Source organism: Atractosteus spatula, chromosome 23 (assembly GCF_055471065.1).
Source record: "Atractosteus spatula isolate fAtrSpa1 chromosome 23, fAtrSpa1.hap1, whole genome shotgun sequence".
NCBI lineage: Eukaryota > Metazoa > Chordata > Actinopteri > Semionotiformes > Lepisosteidae > Atractosteus > Atractosteus spatula.
This window is the reverse complement of record NC_142728.1, coordinates 15,024,746-15,038,002: the sequence shown is the minus strand read 5'-3', so window position 1 is coordinate 15,038,002 and position 13,257 is coordinate 15,024,746. Positions and strand designations below refer to the sequence as shown.

General features: G+C 45.7%; 1 protein-coding gene across 4 annotated transcripts in view; it reads left to right on the top strand.

Moving 5' to 3' along the window:
* The window catches only part of ntmt1 (N-terminal Xaa-Pro-Lys N-methyltransferase 1), a 75,993-nt gene that overhangs the window by 50,912 nt on the left and 11,824 nt on the right, over positions 1-13,257 (top strand). For 3 of the 4 annotated variants that reach the window (XM_088904584.1, XM_088904587.1, XM_088904585.1), the window contains one exon: positions 2,389-2,481. In XM_088904584.1, the coding sequence (XP_088760710.1) occupies positions 2,389-2,481 (93 nt within the window). The remainder of the gene's footprint in view (positions 1-2,388; positions 2,482-13,257) is intronic. The other variant, XM_088904586.1, reaches the window with a different exon arrangement.

Genomic DNA, 13,257 nt, shown 5'->3' with positions numbered 1-13,257 from the left:
CTTTAAATCAAGTGCCGAGATATCTTCTTTGAAATGTACTGTACATCGTTACTCTGTAATGTACTCTGTCAAAAAATACACATTTACATGAAATAAATATGATATCAAATATGTTATTTTATAAAACATACATCAAGTATTTTTCCATTGAACCAATATTTACCAATATTCTGTTGAAAAATGAATGAATTACCACTCATCTGTCTCTTACTTATAGTTTTGCTTTGCAATTAAAACAAATAGCAAAGCAAGACTTCAAAAGTGCAGCTCTCCTCCTTTGTGGTGGGGTAGCCTTGCAGGGCCTGACATGCACGAGCAGGGAGAAGGCTGAGTTTAGCACCACATGTTCGAAAGAGTGCAGGCAGATTTGCCGTTTCAACTGTGCTTCATTATTTTTGGGGGGGCGTGTCACCCCCTTTTCAGCTGGACAGGGCTCTGTGTGACAGAGAGAGAGAAAACGGACCCAGAGCTTCCTTTACTTTCTCACATTGCTTGTGCTCTGCTGAGAGCAAGCTCTGCCAAGGAAAGACTGTGTCCTCCGTTGCCATCCTGTTTACTGTGTGAAAGCGCCTGTGTGGCTGTCAGTTTCTGTGTACTCAGCGTGCGTATGCGTTGGTCCGTTTCTGTGTATCCAGTGTGTGTGTTTGTCCGTTTCTGTGTGACCAGTGTGTGTGTGTGTTTGTCCGTTTCTGTGTGACCAGTGTGTGTGTTTGTTCGTTTCTATGTGATCAGTGTGTGTTTGTTCGTTTCTATGTATGCTGTGTGTGTGTGTGTGTGTGTGCGCGTGCTTGTCAGTTTCTGTGTGTCCAGTGTGTGTGTGCTTCTCAGTTTCTGTGTCCAGTGTGTGTGTGTGCTTGTCAGTTTCTGTGTGTCCAGTGTGTGTGCGCTTGTCGGTTTCTCTTTGTCTTTGTCCAGTGTGTGTGTGCTTGTCAGTTTTTGTGTGCCCAGTGTGAGAGTGTGCTTGTCAGTTTCTCTTTGTCCAGTGTGTGTGTGCTTGTCAGTTTTTGTGTGTCCAGTCTGTATGTGTGTGTGCTTGTCAGTTTCTCTTTGTCTTTGTCCAGTGTATGCTGTGTGTGTGTGCTTGTCAGTTTCTGTGTGTCCAGTGTGTATGTGTGTGTGCTTATCAGTTTCTCTTTGTCCAGTGTGTGTGCTTGTCAGTTTCTGTGTGCCCAGTGTGAGAGTGTGCTTGTCAGTGTGTGTGTGTGTGCTTATCAGTTTCTGTGTGTCCAGTGTATGTGTGTGCTTATCAGTTTCTGTGTGTCAAGTGTGTGCGTGCTTGTCAGTTTCTGTGTGTCCAGTGTGTGTGTGTGCTTGTCAGTTTCTGTGTGTCCAGTGTGTGTGTGTGTGTGTGTGTGTGTGTGTGTGTGTGTGCTTATTTCTGTTTCTATGTGTTCAGAGTGTGTCTGTATTTCTGAGTGACCTGCAAGTGTGCGTGTTTGTCTGTTTCTGTGTGTCCAGTAAGTGTGTGTGTGTGTTTGGGTGTTTCAGTGTGTGTGCGTCTGGACAGGCCCTAGCAAAAAAAAACGTCCGACACACCTTTCAATTGCTTCCTTTCTCTCTCTCCCTTTCCCTCTTCCTCTTTCTCTCTACCTCTTCCTATTTATCACTCTCATTCTGCCTCTCCCTCCCTCTCCCGGGCTCAGAGGTGACAGGGGGGGCAGAGGCTATCTGTGTCCTCAGAGCACTGATTGCTGCTGAAATCCTGAATCGATTTGCAGAGACAGGGGAAAACAATAACCGAGGCCGTATCCCCAGCAGGAAAGCCTTATAAAACCTCACACTGATGAAACGTGCAGCTTATTGACTATGACACTTCATAAAGTACATGTGTTCGTTTCAGATTCACTGCTTGTAGCTTCTGGTCTAATGCGTAGATTGACTTGCACTCTTTATGCTGTGTGAGATGTTTCGCTCTCAGAAGGTACCATAGATGATCGCGAGGTACTCTAAGTGTACGGAAATGCGGTTTCCAAGCTCTGCAAACGCAACACAATGTGCATATGAACATATATCCGCCCTTATTTATTTAGAAATCACAGATACAAAACAAATCAAGTTCTTATATTTGAGGTTATGTCCGTTCATTTTTCAGTCAGGTGAGTCTTACTAGTTAGAATAAAAATAAATCAGTTCTAGGCATTTTCGGTACGAACTGTTCACAGCACACTTCAAACGGAATCTGCAGGGGTGTCGCTGAAATGCATTATGGGAGAACCCCCCCCCGTACAGGGCAAGGATGACTGAAGGTGGAGGCTCAGTGGTCCAGATGTTGAGTTAAAGGCCTCGAAAGCAGGTGGTTCCTGGTTCAAGGCCTGCAGCTGTGCCTCTGGCTCCGCTGTGCGTCACCCTGAACAGGTTACTGACTCCCCCTTGTGCTCTGTCCTTCAGAAGAGACATCAAACCGAGGTCTCGCTGTCAGCGGCTCTGCGGCGCCCCCTGTGGATGGCTCAGGTCACTGCCCAGGTCTGGAAGCTGCTTTGGGTAAAAAGCTCTGCTTTGTTATTGTTGTCGTAGAAACCTGTAGGGTGTCCTAAAATATTCTGTTTTTCTTGATTAGTTTAAAGTCCGATTTGGCAGATGACATTACCTAGATGACAACCCAGTGTTACATTACTAGTTATATGTTAAAGGTGAACTGCAATCCCAATTTCTCAGACTGCTTCTTAAATCTCGGTAACAGAATGAATTCATTTTCAGTATAGGACAAATTTACACATTTCTAATTATGCACAGATGCGTGAACTTTGTGACAGTACTGTAGTGCACCATGTTGTTGCAAACCCCTCGTCTCATCACGGGCGAGAGCGAGAGTTCGCAGAAATTGTGACGTGAGGCCGCCCTTCCTGCTCACTAGTCACTGTGATGACTGATGTACTGTGATGCCCGAGCGTATGAGTACAGGTCGTGCAGCAGACACTTCACCGCAGAACTGGTCCAATGTGATCTGCATGCAGAGTTAACAAGTGAGTAGTATTTGTCTGCAAAACCATCTTGAAGTCGAGAGCGATATTTCTCCTGGATTAAACGAGCCTGATTCACACGCCTGCTTGTTTACAGCGTCACAGGGCCCCTTCACCTCACCAGAAGTTTTGTCGCCCCGTTCTGAATCACAGAACCTGCGCAGACCTGGAAATTTAGTCAATTTTGTGATGTAAATGGGAGGTTTTACAAGTTACTGTGCACATTTTACTTTTATTGTGGTTTGAAATGCACTCATTAACACTGATGCTTTCTAACATCGAAATATAAAAAGAGTGTTACAGCCCCCCTTTAATGAATCCTATGTTATCAGTGTTTTATATTAATCCATGAGTTATAAGTAAAACCAACAGTCTGGTCCCCGGATAGTGACCCATTTTGCAAAAGATGGTCCTGGGTACTTCAGTCATTAACTGTTCACGATCATTCACTGTCTTTTTAAGTCCCGTTTGTTGACAAATCTGCATTATAAGAATTAAGTAACTTTTCTGTTAAACAGAGCTCAGTCCAGTTGAATTCGCCAGGTTCAGTGATACCCCCCGTTTGCTTTCATTACATATAACCTTGATTAGATCGTTAGGTTCACAAATCAAGGTGTTGGCTGTGATTGTGAAGATGACGTAGGGGTTGGGATTTTCATTTTAATTTGGCGATGTTTTGGACATGTTTTAAAAGCTACTCGAGGAGCTAATAGTTACAGTGCTCTACAAAAGCACTGGCACAGCACAGTGACAGCTGTTATGTTTGGATTCAAGTGAAGCAGTCTGATCATAATTCTGAATTAATCCAAGCATATACTGATCATATTAGAACAAAGGCATACTTTGTGTTCAACCTCAGATCTCATATTTAAATCTCTCTAAGTAGCATTTTACACTCTGAAGAAAAAAGTGACGTCATAGCACCCTGAAAAACAGGCAAGATGGCTGTGGCTTGCAGTATGATTGGCCAGCAGTTCTATTACCCTGTAACACACAGCTGGCAGCCCCACTGAAGTATGCCTTTGAAGCTCGGCAGGTGTGAGCCTGGTCAGTACCTAGATGGGAGACCTTCTGGGAAAAACTAAGGTTGCTGCTGGAAGAGGTGTTAGTGAGGCCAGCAGGGGGTGCTCACCCTGCAGTCTGTGTGGGTCCTAATGCCCCAGTGTAGTGACGGGGACACTATTCTGTAAAAAGACGCCGTCCTTCAGATGGGACGTAAAACCGAGGTCCTGACTCTCTTTGGACATTAAAAATCCCAGGGCGTTTCTCGAAAAGAGTAGGGGTGTTACCCCAAAGTCCTGGCCCAATTTTTCCCTGGCCCTTACCAATCATGGCCTCCTAATAACCCCCATCTCTCAACTGGCTCCATCACTCTGCTCTCCTCCCCACTGAGTGCTGGTGTGTGGGGAGAGGACTGGTGCATCATCCAGGTGGGGCTGCACACTGGTGGCGGCAGTGGGATTCCCCATGACCTGTAAAGCGCTTTGAGTGGAGTGTCCAAAGTTGCTATATAAGTGTAAGCAATTATTATTATCATCATCATCATCATAACCTTTGCAGAACATCTCCAATGATCACACAAGGGGTTCGATGAGCACAATGGGTTGCAAACTTCATGCAGCTATTGCCTCAAAAAGACATGCGTCCAAAAGTAAAGCTCTTCTTCTGGGCACTGGGAATAATTGGGTTGAGCACAAAGTATGTTTTTGTTCTAATATAATCAAATGTATGCATGGAATTGCACTATAAGAAGTTGTATATGTTATTGTACCTGTCATTATTTTTAAGATTAGAAATTGGCTGTAAAGCTACAGGAAGAGTTTGACTGCAGTCCCAGTACTTTCTGAGGGCACTGTATATTTGTCAAGTTGCATGTTGATATAACACAGGCGTGTTCATGGAGGTTTTATATTGTACTTTTACTATCTTCTGGATTCATTTTTAAAAATACAGTAACTGACTCTTCATGCGCCTCTTTTTCTCTCTCCATCTTTCCTTTCCCCCTGTCTTCCCGTCTCTCTCCTCTCTCTCTGTTCCTGTCCGTCTCTCCTCTCTCTGTTCCTGTCCGTCTCTCTCCTCTCTCTCTGTTCCTGTCCGTCTCTCCTCTCTCTGTTCCTGTCCGTCTCTCTCTCCTCTCTCTCTGTTCCTCTCCGTCTCTCTCCTCTCTCTCTGTTCCTGTCCGTCTCTCTCCTCTCTCTCTGTTCCTGTCCGTCTCTCTCCTCTCTCTCTGTTCCTCTCCGTCTCTCTCCTCTCTCTCTGTTCCTGTCCGTCTCTCTCCTCTCTCTCTGTTCCTGTCCGTCTCTCTCCTCTCTCTCTGTTCCTGTCCGTCTCTCTCCTCTCTCTCTGTTCCTGTCCGTCTCTCTCCTCTCTCTCTGTTCCTGTCTATCTCTCCCCACTTTCTCTCTGTTCCTGTCCATCTCTCCTCTCTCTGCTCCTGTCTCTTTCTTCTCTCTCTGTCCCTGTCTTTCTCCTCCCCCCGTCTCTCGGCGTGATGCCATTGTGTTGGTGCTGAGCTGGCAGCTCTGTGCTCTGCTCGCTGTGTCACCTTTCCCCGCCAGCTGCTGCTGGCTCTGGCCTGTCACACACACAGGCTCTCGGGGAGGAGCTGCGATACCGGAGTAAACGTGCAACACTACAGTACGCTGTCTGGATCAATACACAAGCCATGTCTGTGTTCTTTGTACTTTCTAAAATGAATGAGACACAAAGGCTTTTACACAAAGCTTGTCATGTTAAAAGACGGTGCTTCTAGAATTCTTAGTAGTGGTGAATTCCTAGCAGAAGTGGTTATTATATCAGTTCATGCTCACAGGCTGCTGCACCAGAACCATCAGCTGAGTCTGTAGTTTAGTAGTTTGGTCAAATTCTAAATAAGACAAAATGAGCTGACGGATATATATATATAATATTATATATAACAAATGTATATAAAGGACGAATAAAGGGATAACATCCTTAATGCTTTGGCCTGTGACAACCCCATCTTGCTTACTAGGAATGAACCAGGGAGGCAGCAGTCAGGGTGCAGCTGGGCTGGAGGAGGAGGCTGGAAAGATGTGTGCAGAGTTGTGGGTGGGTGGCCGGCCGGCGGGTGTTTATACGCAGGACAGCGGACGCGTGAGTGATATTTGACCTCCTCCTGCACCTCTGTTAAATAAGTTGATTAGCAGCAGAAACAGTACGGTTTGAATGTGTCCCAGTGATCGACTCCACAGTGTCCTCTGCATTAACTAACACCAGATGGGAATAATTTTCTGTCGTCTTCCGATCTATGCATTTAAACGAGAGAGCTGACAAACGAGAGCAGGCCATAGGAACCCATCTAGCCCGTTTGGCAGTGAGTAGTTCATTGATCCCGGCCGAACCAAGGTATCAGCTTCAACAACAAGGCTGGGCAGCTTGTTCCACACACCCGTCACCCTTAGTGTAAAGACATTGCCTCAGATGCCCATCTGTGATGCCCCACAGATAACAGAACCACATCCACTTTGGAGCATCCAAAGGTGTTGTGCCACTTTTTCATCTTGTGAGAGTTCTGTGGAATTGTGGGCCCAATGTTCAGATGTTCACGACACAAATTCAGTATTGCTAAGGAATACGGTAAAAAAAACACGTAAGGGCGTGTCAGACGCCCACAATGCGATGTCACTCCCATTGTGGGCGTGTCAGACATGACGCCACTCCCGTTGTGGGCGTTTGGATAATAGCATTTCCGGTGTGGGCGTGTCTGATAGTATTATTATCACCTGTGTCTGTTCATCATCAACTAATCCACAAGTAAGATCTGAGTCAGCAATATAAGGCCAACAAAGGTGAGGAGGGGCAGCGTGAAGATCTGAGTGCTGAAGCTGTTGAAAGTTCAACGAGTTCAGTAAAAGTCAAAATAAACAAGCAAGCAAGCAAGCAAGCAGGTCAAGTTAGCGCTGGAGACATAGATCTCGGCTGGAATTAAATCAGGCAGACTGTTCCTCCAGGATCAGGGCTGGGAAACATGGTCTCTGCAGTATTAGAAGGAGGAACTTCGTGGGCAGTGCAGCCCCAGCAGTGAGCGCGAATACTGTAGCATGGCAGAGACGAAATAGCGCGTTATTGGTGGGCTGGAGAACATGTTGTTTCGCAGTCTGAAAACTTGGTGCAGCACACCACGGGCTCTGCGTTTCTTGAGTTTTCTCTTCCTGAGGAAGGCGCCCTGAAGGTCCAGTATTCGTGAGACCTGCCCTCAGTGCACTGCTGCTGAAATCAACAGTGTACGAGAGCTCCGATGTCGAAGGTGCCGTATTGGAACACCTCGCTGTTTTAAAAACCCACCCTCTTGTCTCGCATTACTTTATAGTGCGATTGGCGGTTTTGAAGGGACGTACAGCTCGTACCGAGGTGTCCCAGAAGTTATTTTAAATCTCCCGTGTGTCTGGCGGGGCTCTCTGTACCCTTTTTGAACATGCAAAACAGTGCTGTTAAACTATTTCTTTTTGGTCGTTTTTATTTTGTTTTAACAAGTCTCCTGAGCTGTTTAAAACTAAGAACAAAATGCACTGTGCAAAACGGGAGACCTGCGAGGCTTGGGAGTTGTGACGAAGCTGAGGAAATCGCTGTCTCTCCCTTGTTCAGGGGGAGAAGCTGAATATATCTAGCCCATCGTCCTCGGAAATAAACTGACGCAGCTCTGAAACCCTGTATTCAGCTCAGATTGATATAAATCGGTCGAGCAGCGACCTTGCGTTCTTACCAGTTTGCTGTATAACGCTGCCCCCCTCTGGACCCTCTGCCGCAGTACGTCCTGTGCCGTGTTTTAAACGAATCCCGTCAATACACAGAGATGCGTGACGGTGGGTTATATGGCCACGTATCGTTAGACCGGTGCGTCAGTCTGTTGCGCTACCGAAGCTGTCCACCAGGGGGAGAAGCTGTGCCTGTGCGAGCCGGATTTTTCCACCAAATCTTCTGCTCCGAAAGCCTAAGCAAAACGGCTTGATTAAAAAAAAAAAATAAATGGATTTGTGAAGCGCAAAACACCAGATCGAAATAAACCTGGGCTGTAATCGCGGGATTAGGCTTCACACCTTTTTTCCCCTCTCTTTACGTGGGCTCCTTAGGAAAAAAAATCGGTATAAATACGTCTTTTGATCATTAATAAAAGTCACCAGAGTCGAAATAAACTTCTTGTTTTTTTTTACTAAAGAAAATGGTCTTGTAGGCGCCCTCTACTGCCCTAAAGATGCACAAGACTCTCCAGTTTTTAAAAGTTTCACGTTAGTTCTTAATCCTTTTAGTCCTTATATATATATACACTGCACTTTCTTTGTCCGAGTCCTGAATACCTCCGAGTTTCACACAAGAGATAAAAAAATGGACTTTAAATAGTCTTTAAAATGGACTCATCTTTAAATAAACATTTTGTGTGTGTTTTTTTTTTTAAAACTCCCTAAAACTCTCAAAGCCCGCTTGCCTGTGTATTTTGGAAGGTGCAACATTGCCACCTCGTGGCCGCTGTCGGGCATGGCAGCCGGGCGCGCAGGGCGCTCCCCAGGGAGACGGCTCTGAGCTCGATCCTGCCTGTCCGGCCGAGCTTAAACTGGGGAATTCATAACTCTATCTTTTTAAAATACGGTGAAAGTCTTCTTTTCAATGCATGAGCCAAGAACGTGGATTGTTGCTTTTAATCTGTTTGATCACCAGTTGTAAAGGCCTGTATGTTCAGCCCCTTTCATGTTATTTTTGAGACAGCAGAAGAGGCAGCTTCTGGGCCCCAGTAGAAAATGCGCTTTCCTGTCCTCCCCGGTGTGAGCCTCGGTTTTCTCCCAACCCGGCGCCGGTACCGGCCCAGTGTGCCCGTCTGCCGGAGTACTTTCCAGAACCGAACCGGCCAGACATCCAGCGGACCGGGCTGTAGGCGCAGGCTTGTACAGAGCACCGCAGGCCCCTCCAAAAACTACACATCTATCCGGCTCCGGCGAGCCTCGGCGTTGCCTGGCAACGGAGCGGGGGTGGTGGTGATGGGGTCCCAGCACAGCAAGTTGCTGATGCGCTTTATTCTCAATCCCGGTCGATTATTTCGGTATATTTCTTTTGCAACGCCGCGGTAAGTACAGTATGCAATGACCGAGTATTATTAAGGTAACAAATCAGTCCTTTTTCCCACCCGTTTTCCGTTGTAATCACAGCCATGTGATTCTATCAGAGCGGAGCGGGGGCTCTGTGGCTCAGGATCTGCGCCTGTGGCTGGGAGGTTGCCGGTTCAAATCCCGCGGCCGGCAGAGGAATCCTACTCCGTTGGGCCCCTGAGCAAGGCCCTTCACCCCAGCTGCTCCAGGGGTGCTGTATAAATGGCTGACCCTGCGCTCTGACCCCCAGCTTCTCCCCCTGTCTGTGTGTCTCATGGCGAGCAAGCTGGGGTCTGCGAAAAGACACATTCCTAATGCAAGAAATTGTATAGGGCCGATAAAGTGATCTGATCTTGTATAACCCGAGAAGGATAGGGTTATTACTGTACGGTTACGACAGCGCGGCGCACTTAGTCGATACGTCACCGTTTACGATTTTATTAAAATATGTTTTTGCCGGTTTCTTTAAAAACGTGATTGCCGTAGTGCTGTGGACATCGAGTATGCACGTGTCCTGGTGTCGGCGGCCGGGCTTTGCGGCAGTTCGCCTTTGCGTTCGGCTGATCCGTCTCCTGTCCCGGAGCGGAAGGCGAGATCAGTGCGCTCCTGGAACTGATGTCCCTTTTAATATCTGGAATCATGTCGGAGACCACACGCGGTGCAGACCTGGTTGGGGTTAGGGATTAAAGAGAACCCCTTGTCTTTTCTTCCAGGGGCATGAAGGGTCAACTGCAGCGAACTGAGAGTAGCGTACTAACAGAGTTCAGCCCGTGCTTAGTAAACGCAGCTGCGGTTTAAACTTGTGCTGCACCTTAACACCGATTGCAACGAACTTGGGCCGCTGTGCTCAGGCCGCAGCGCCGTACTAAACCTGTTCTCCATTGCAACGAGCACAGAGCAACAGCTGCTGCCCTCTAGTGGTGACTGAAGTAGCGGACTAACTTAAACCTCCTCTTCATATAGTTTAAGCAACTTAGCACCGTACTTGGCGTAACGCTAGATCGCATTAAAAGGAAATAATATCGTCATTACGTACTGAATTTATGCATCCGTCGCTTGGAAAATTATTGCAATATTTAACTCAAATGTCTAAACACTAATACCACATTTATTAATATTGAAGTTTAATAATAAGTGTGTATTAACAGATGTCATGGACCAATAATTACGTTTAATGTCAATCATTATTACTAGCTGTGAATTTTAAGATATCCTAGGGAGTGAAGAGAACAGGACTTAAGCAAATAGTTATATAAATGGAGCGTGAGCTTTTAAATGTGTTCTTTAAAATATGGGTCAACTGCATAGATTTGTTAAATATTGTATCGTGGTTATCAGAGGAAAGCAGGGATGGGGAAATGGATGATACAGAGAGTAATATCTGTAGGCAAATGCAAGCATACGTTAAAGAAAAAAACTCATCTTAAAAGTGATTATTTATGATCGTTCTCCGGAACACCGTCCCTTCTCTGTGCATACACAGGGAGGTGATCCGCCAGCACGATTCAGCAGAGCAGCACGTCTGTGAGCTCTACCCCCACACTTCGAAAGGAAGATGCTGGAACGGACTACAGAAGACCTTGATTTGAAACGGACTGACGCAGGAGGGGAGAGAGCGAAGCTTATTTCAAGAGAAAACGAAAGTTCTCAAAAGTAAGCGAAAAGGCACATCGTGGTAAAGAAATGTATTAAAAAATAGAAACGCTTTGAAGGCCAGAGGAACAATAAACGTTTCTTTTCTTTTTTTTTTTGCTCAAGTCATTTTATAAGCTTCATTTCCAGTCCTGTTAAAAATAAAACTGTTAGCCTTACTGGTTATTAGTTGGTGCCTTTTGTGACGCTTTAGCAGTAGCGATGTGTTCGCTTGTTGGTCCGGAGTGTCTCGTTAAAGGACATTTAAGCCGCAGGAGTACAGTAGCGTCCTGTTCCAAACGCGTAGCTGCGATTCTCACGGGTTTCGTGACGAGGAGCAACCGAGTCTCTCATTAATCACTACGTACCCTCATCCGGTAAATCGTAGCCTACATGCCGTTCTCAAATTAAAAACGAACACTAAATTTGTCGGGAAATTTAGTTTAAATGTAAACAAGAAACAGAGAAAGTAATAATTGTATATTAACGTGGCCTACGTATTAACCCACTAATCAAAAATTAATTGAAATGTTCTGATGCACAGTCCTCCGCAAAACCCCTGTATGCAAAGCTGTGTAAATAAATGACTGCAAAAGTCATTTACTTCGTACAGTATGCAGATTGCCGTCAGACTCCTAGTTGCGGCACGCACGATATATATAAAAAGCCCCAGGCACTGTGTTAGATGTGTTTTCGACGTTATATATGCGTTTATTCATGTTGTCGAGTTAACGGTTGCAATTCGACGTTGATTATACATCGCGGCAGTGTATATATACGTATAGCCGTATTTTCGCCGTGGTATATACGTATATTTGACGAATCACTGCCCACTGGGGTCCCCTGAAGTTCGGGCTAATTATTAAAACAACAACAACAACAACAACACTGCCGGACCCTGTGCACCGGATTAAGCTCAAGTTCAACTGCACTCCAGCTTCGTTCTGCACGTTTTTTCGCTGTAATTGAACTCAGAGCTGGAGACGATCTCCAGAAAGTACGGTACTAGCTAAACCGCACCTTACTTTAACGGGACGCCCGTTGCAATTGACCCGAAGTGTTTCTCATCAGCCTCCCCCACCAAAAAAGGTCAAATAAAAATAATGGAAACGAAGCATTGTTTACTGTAGTATTTCAATATTGCCAGCCTTACAGAGGCTTCTTGTCATGTTGACCGTTTAAAGGTGTTTTAACGTTTTCGGACTTTTCTGGTATTACATCGGTACTCGCAATAAACACTGCGCATGCCCGCTATGGAGAGGCGGGTTTAAGTCTCTGAATGGTCAGACGTCGCTGAGTGACAGCTGGTGGAACCAATCAGATGAGCCCTGGCTAGAGGCCGGTCGATTCGAACCTATAGGGCTCCAGCAGCCCTTTTTTTTTGTTGCAGAATGTTTTCTTTTTATCAACTCGTGGATTTTCATGGTAACGCGGCAAAATGAACGGACTTTTTCCAGGTAAGGTAAAATGTTCTCTATGTATTCTAGCGCATTTGGTGGTTTTGCGCTTATATTTTGCTGGAGAACCCATAAATTAGAGCTATGCTTTGGTGCGCCTCTAAACTGAAACGGGAGATGAATATTGCAGTGAAAACGGGTTCGTTTGCTTTGTGCTGATGTGTCTAGTTATGAAACACAGCTCTGAAAAGCTCGAGTTGTTTTGTGACGTATGGTATGTGTTACGTTTCGATTTGGCTGGTGAAAATGTACATATTATTTCAACCGTTGTGCTGCTTCTGTCCACAGTACTGTCGTCAGAATTACACCACTAATGTGTTTATAACAAACATAGCTTCACTGCAGTGAAAACAAACTTAATAGTCGTGTTTGGAGGATATTGCAGATCAGTTGTATTTGGGATATTCTGAGAAACTATTTTTTTTTGACATGCTGTTTCTGGTAAGGAAAACCGTAGCGTCGAAAGCAAATACACAGGTCCGGGCGGATATGCCGGGCGAGGGGGGGACACGACTCTGATGTGTGTGGACCTGAGGTACCCCGTGTTTGTAGGGTTACAGTCCGGGTCCGTTTTGACTTAGCTTTGAATTTCACGGCTTCACAAGCGAGTTTTTTACCCTCTTGTTGTTCTTGCTCTGAAGTTGGTGTTGCAGCGATATGTGACTGTGATTCTGTACGGGCTGTTTGAATGGTTCTTAGGAGATCAGGTCCATGTGAAGTCTGCAATTTAACGCCTTGGATAGGTTCAAAGGCTTGATTTTTTTTTTGTGTGCTTGCCTTTTCTATACTAGCTGTGCTTCCACTGGTACTCGATGACAGGTAATGAACTGTGGCTTCTCCTAGACGTGAGACATTGCGCTGGAGATCCTCAACAAAATTCAGGCGGTACATTGCGAAGATTCAGTAGAGCGAGAGAGGATGCTTAGTTTTCCCAACAGCTCTTTTGCATTGCCAGCTGCTCTCTCGGCTAAGCCATTGGGGCTGTGCGTGTTCAGGACTGTCTTCGATGTATCGGAAGTGACATGCTTTTGTAAAGTTCCGAAAACACTGGCTGGAACATTGAGTAGCATTGTGGCAATTACTGTGTGCGGTATTTGTACTGAAAAG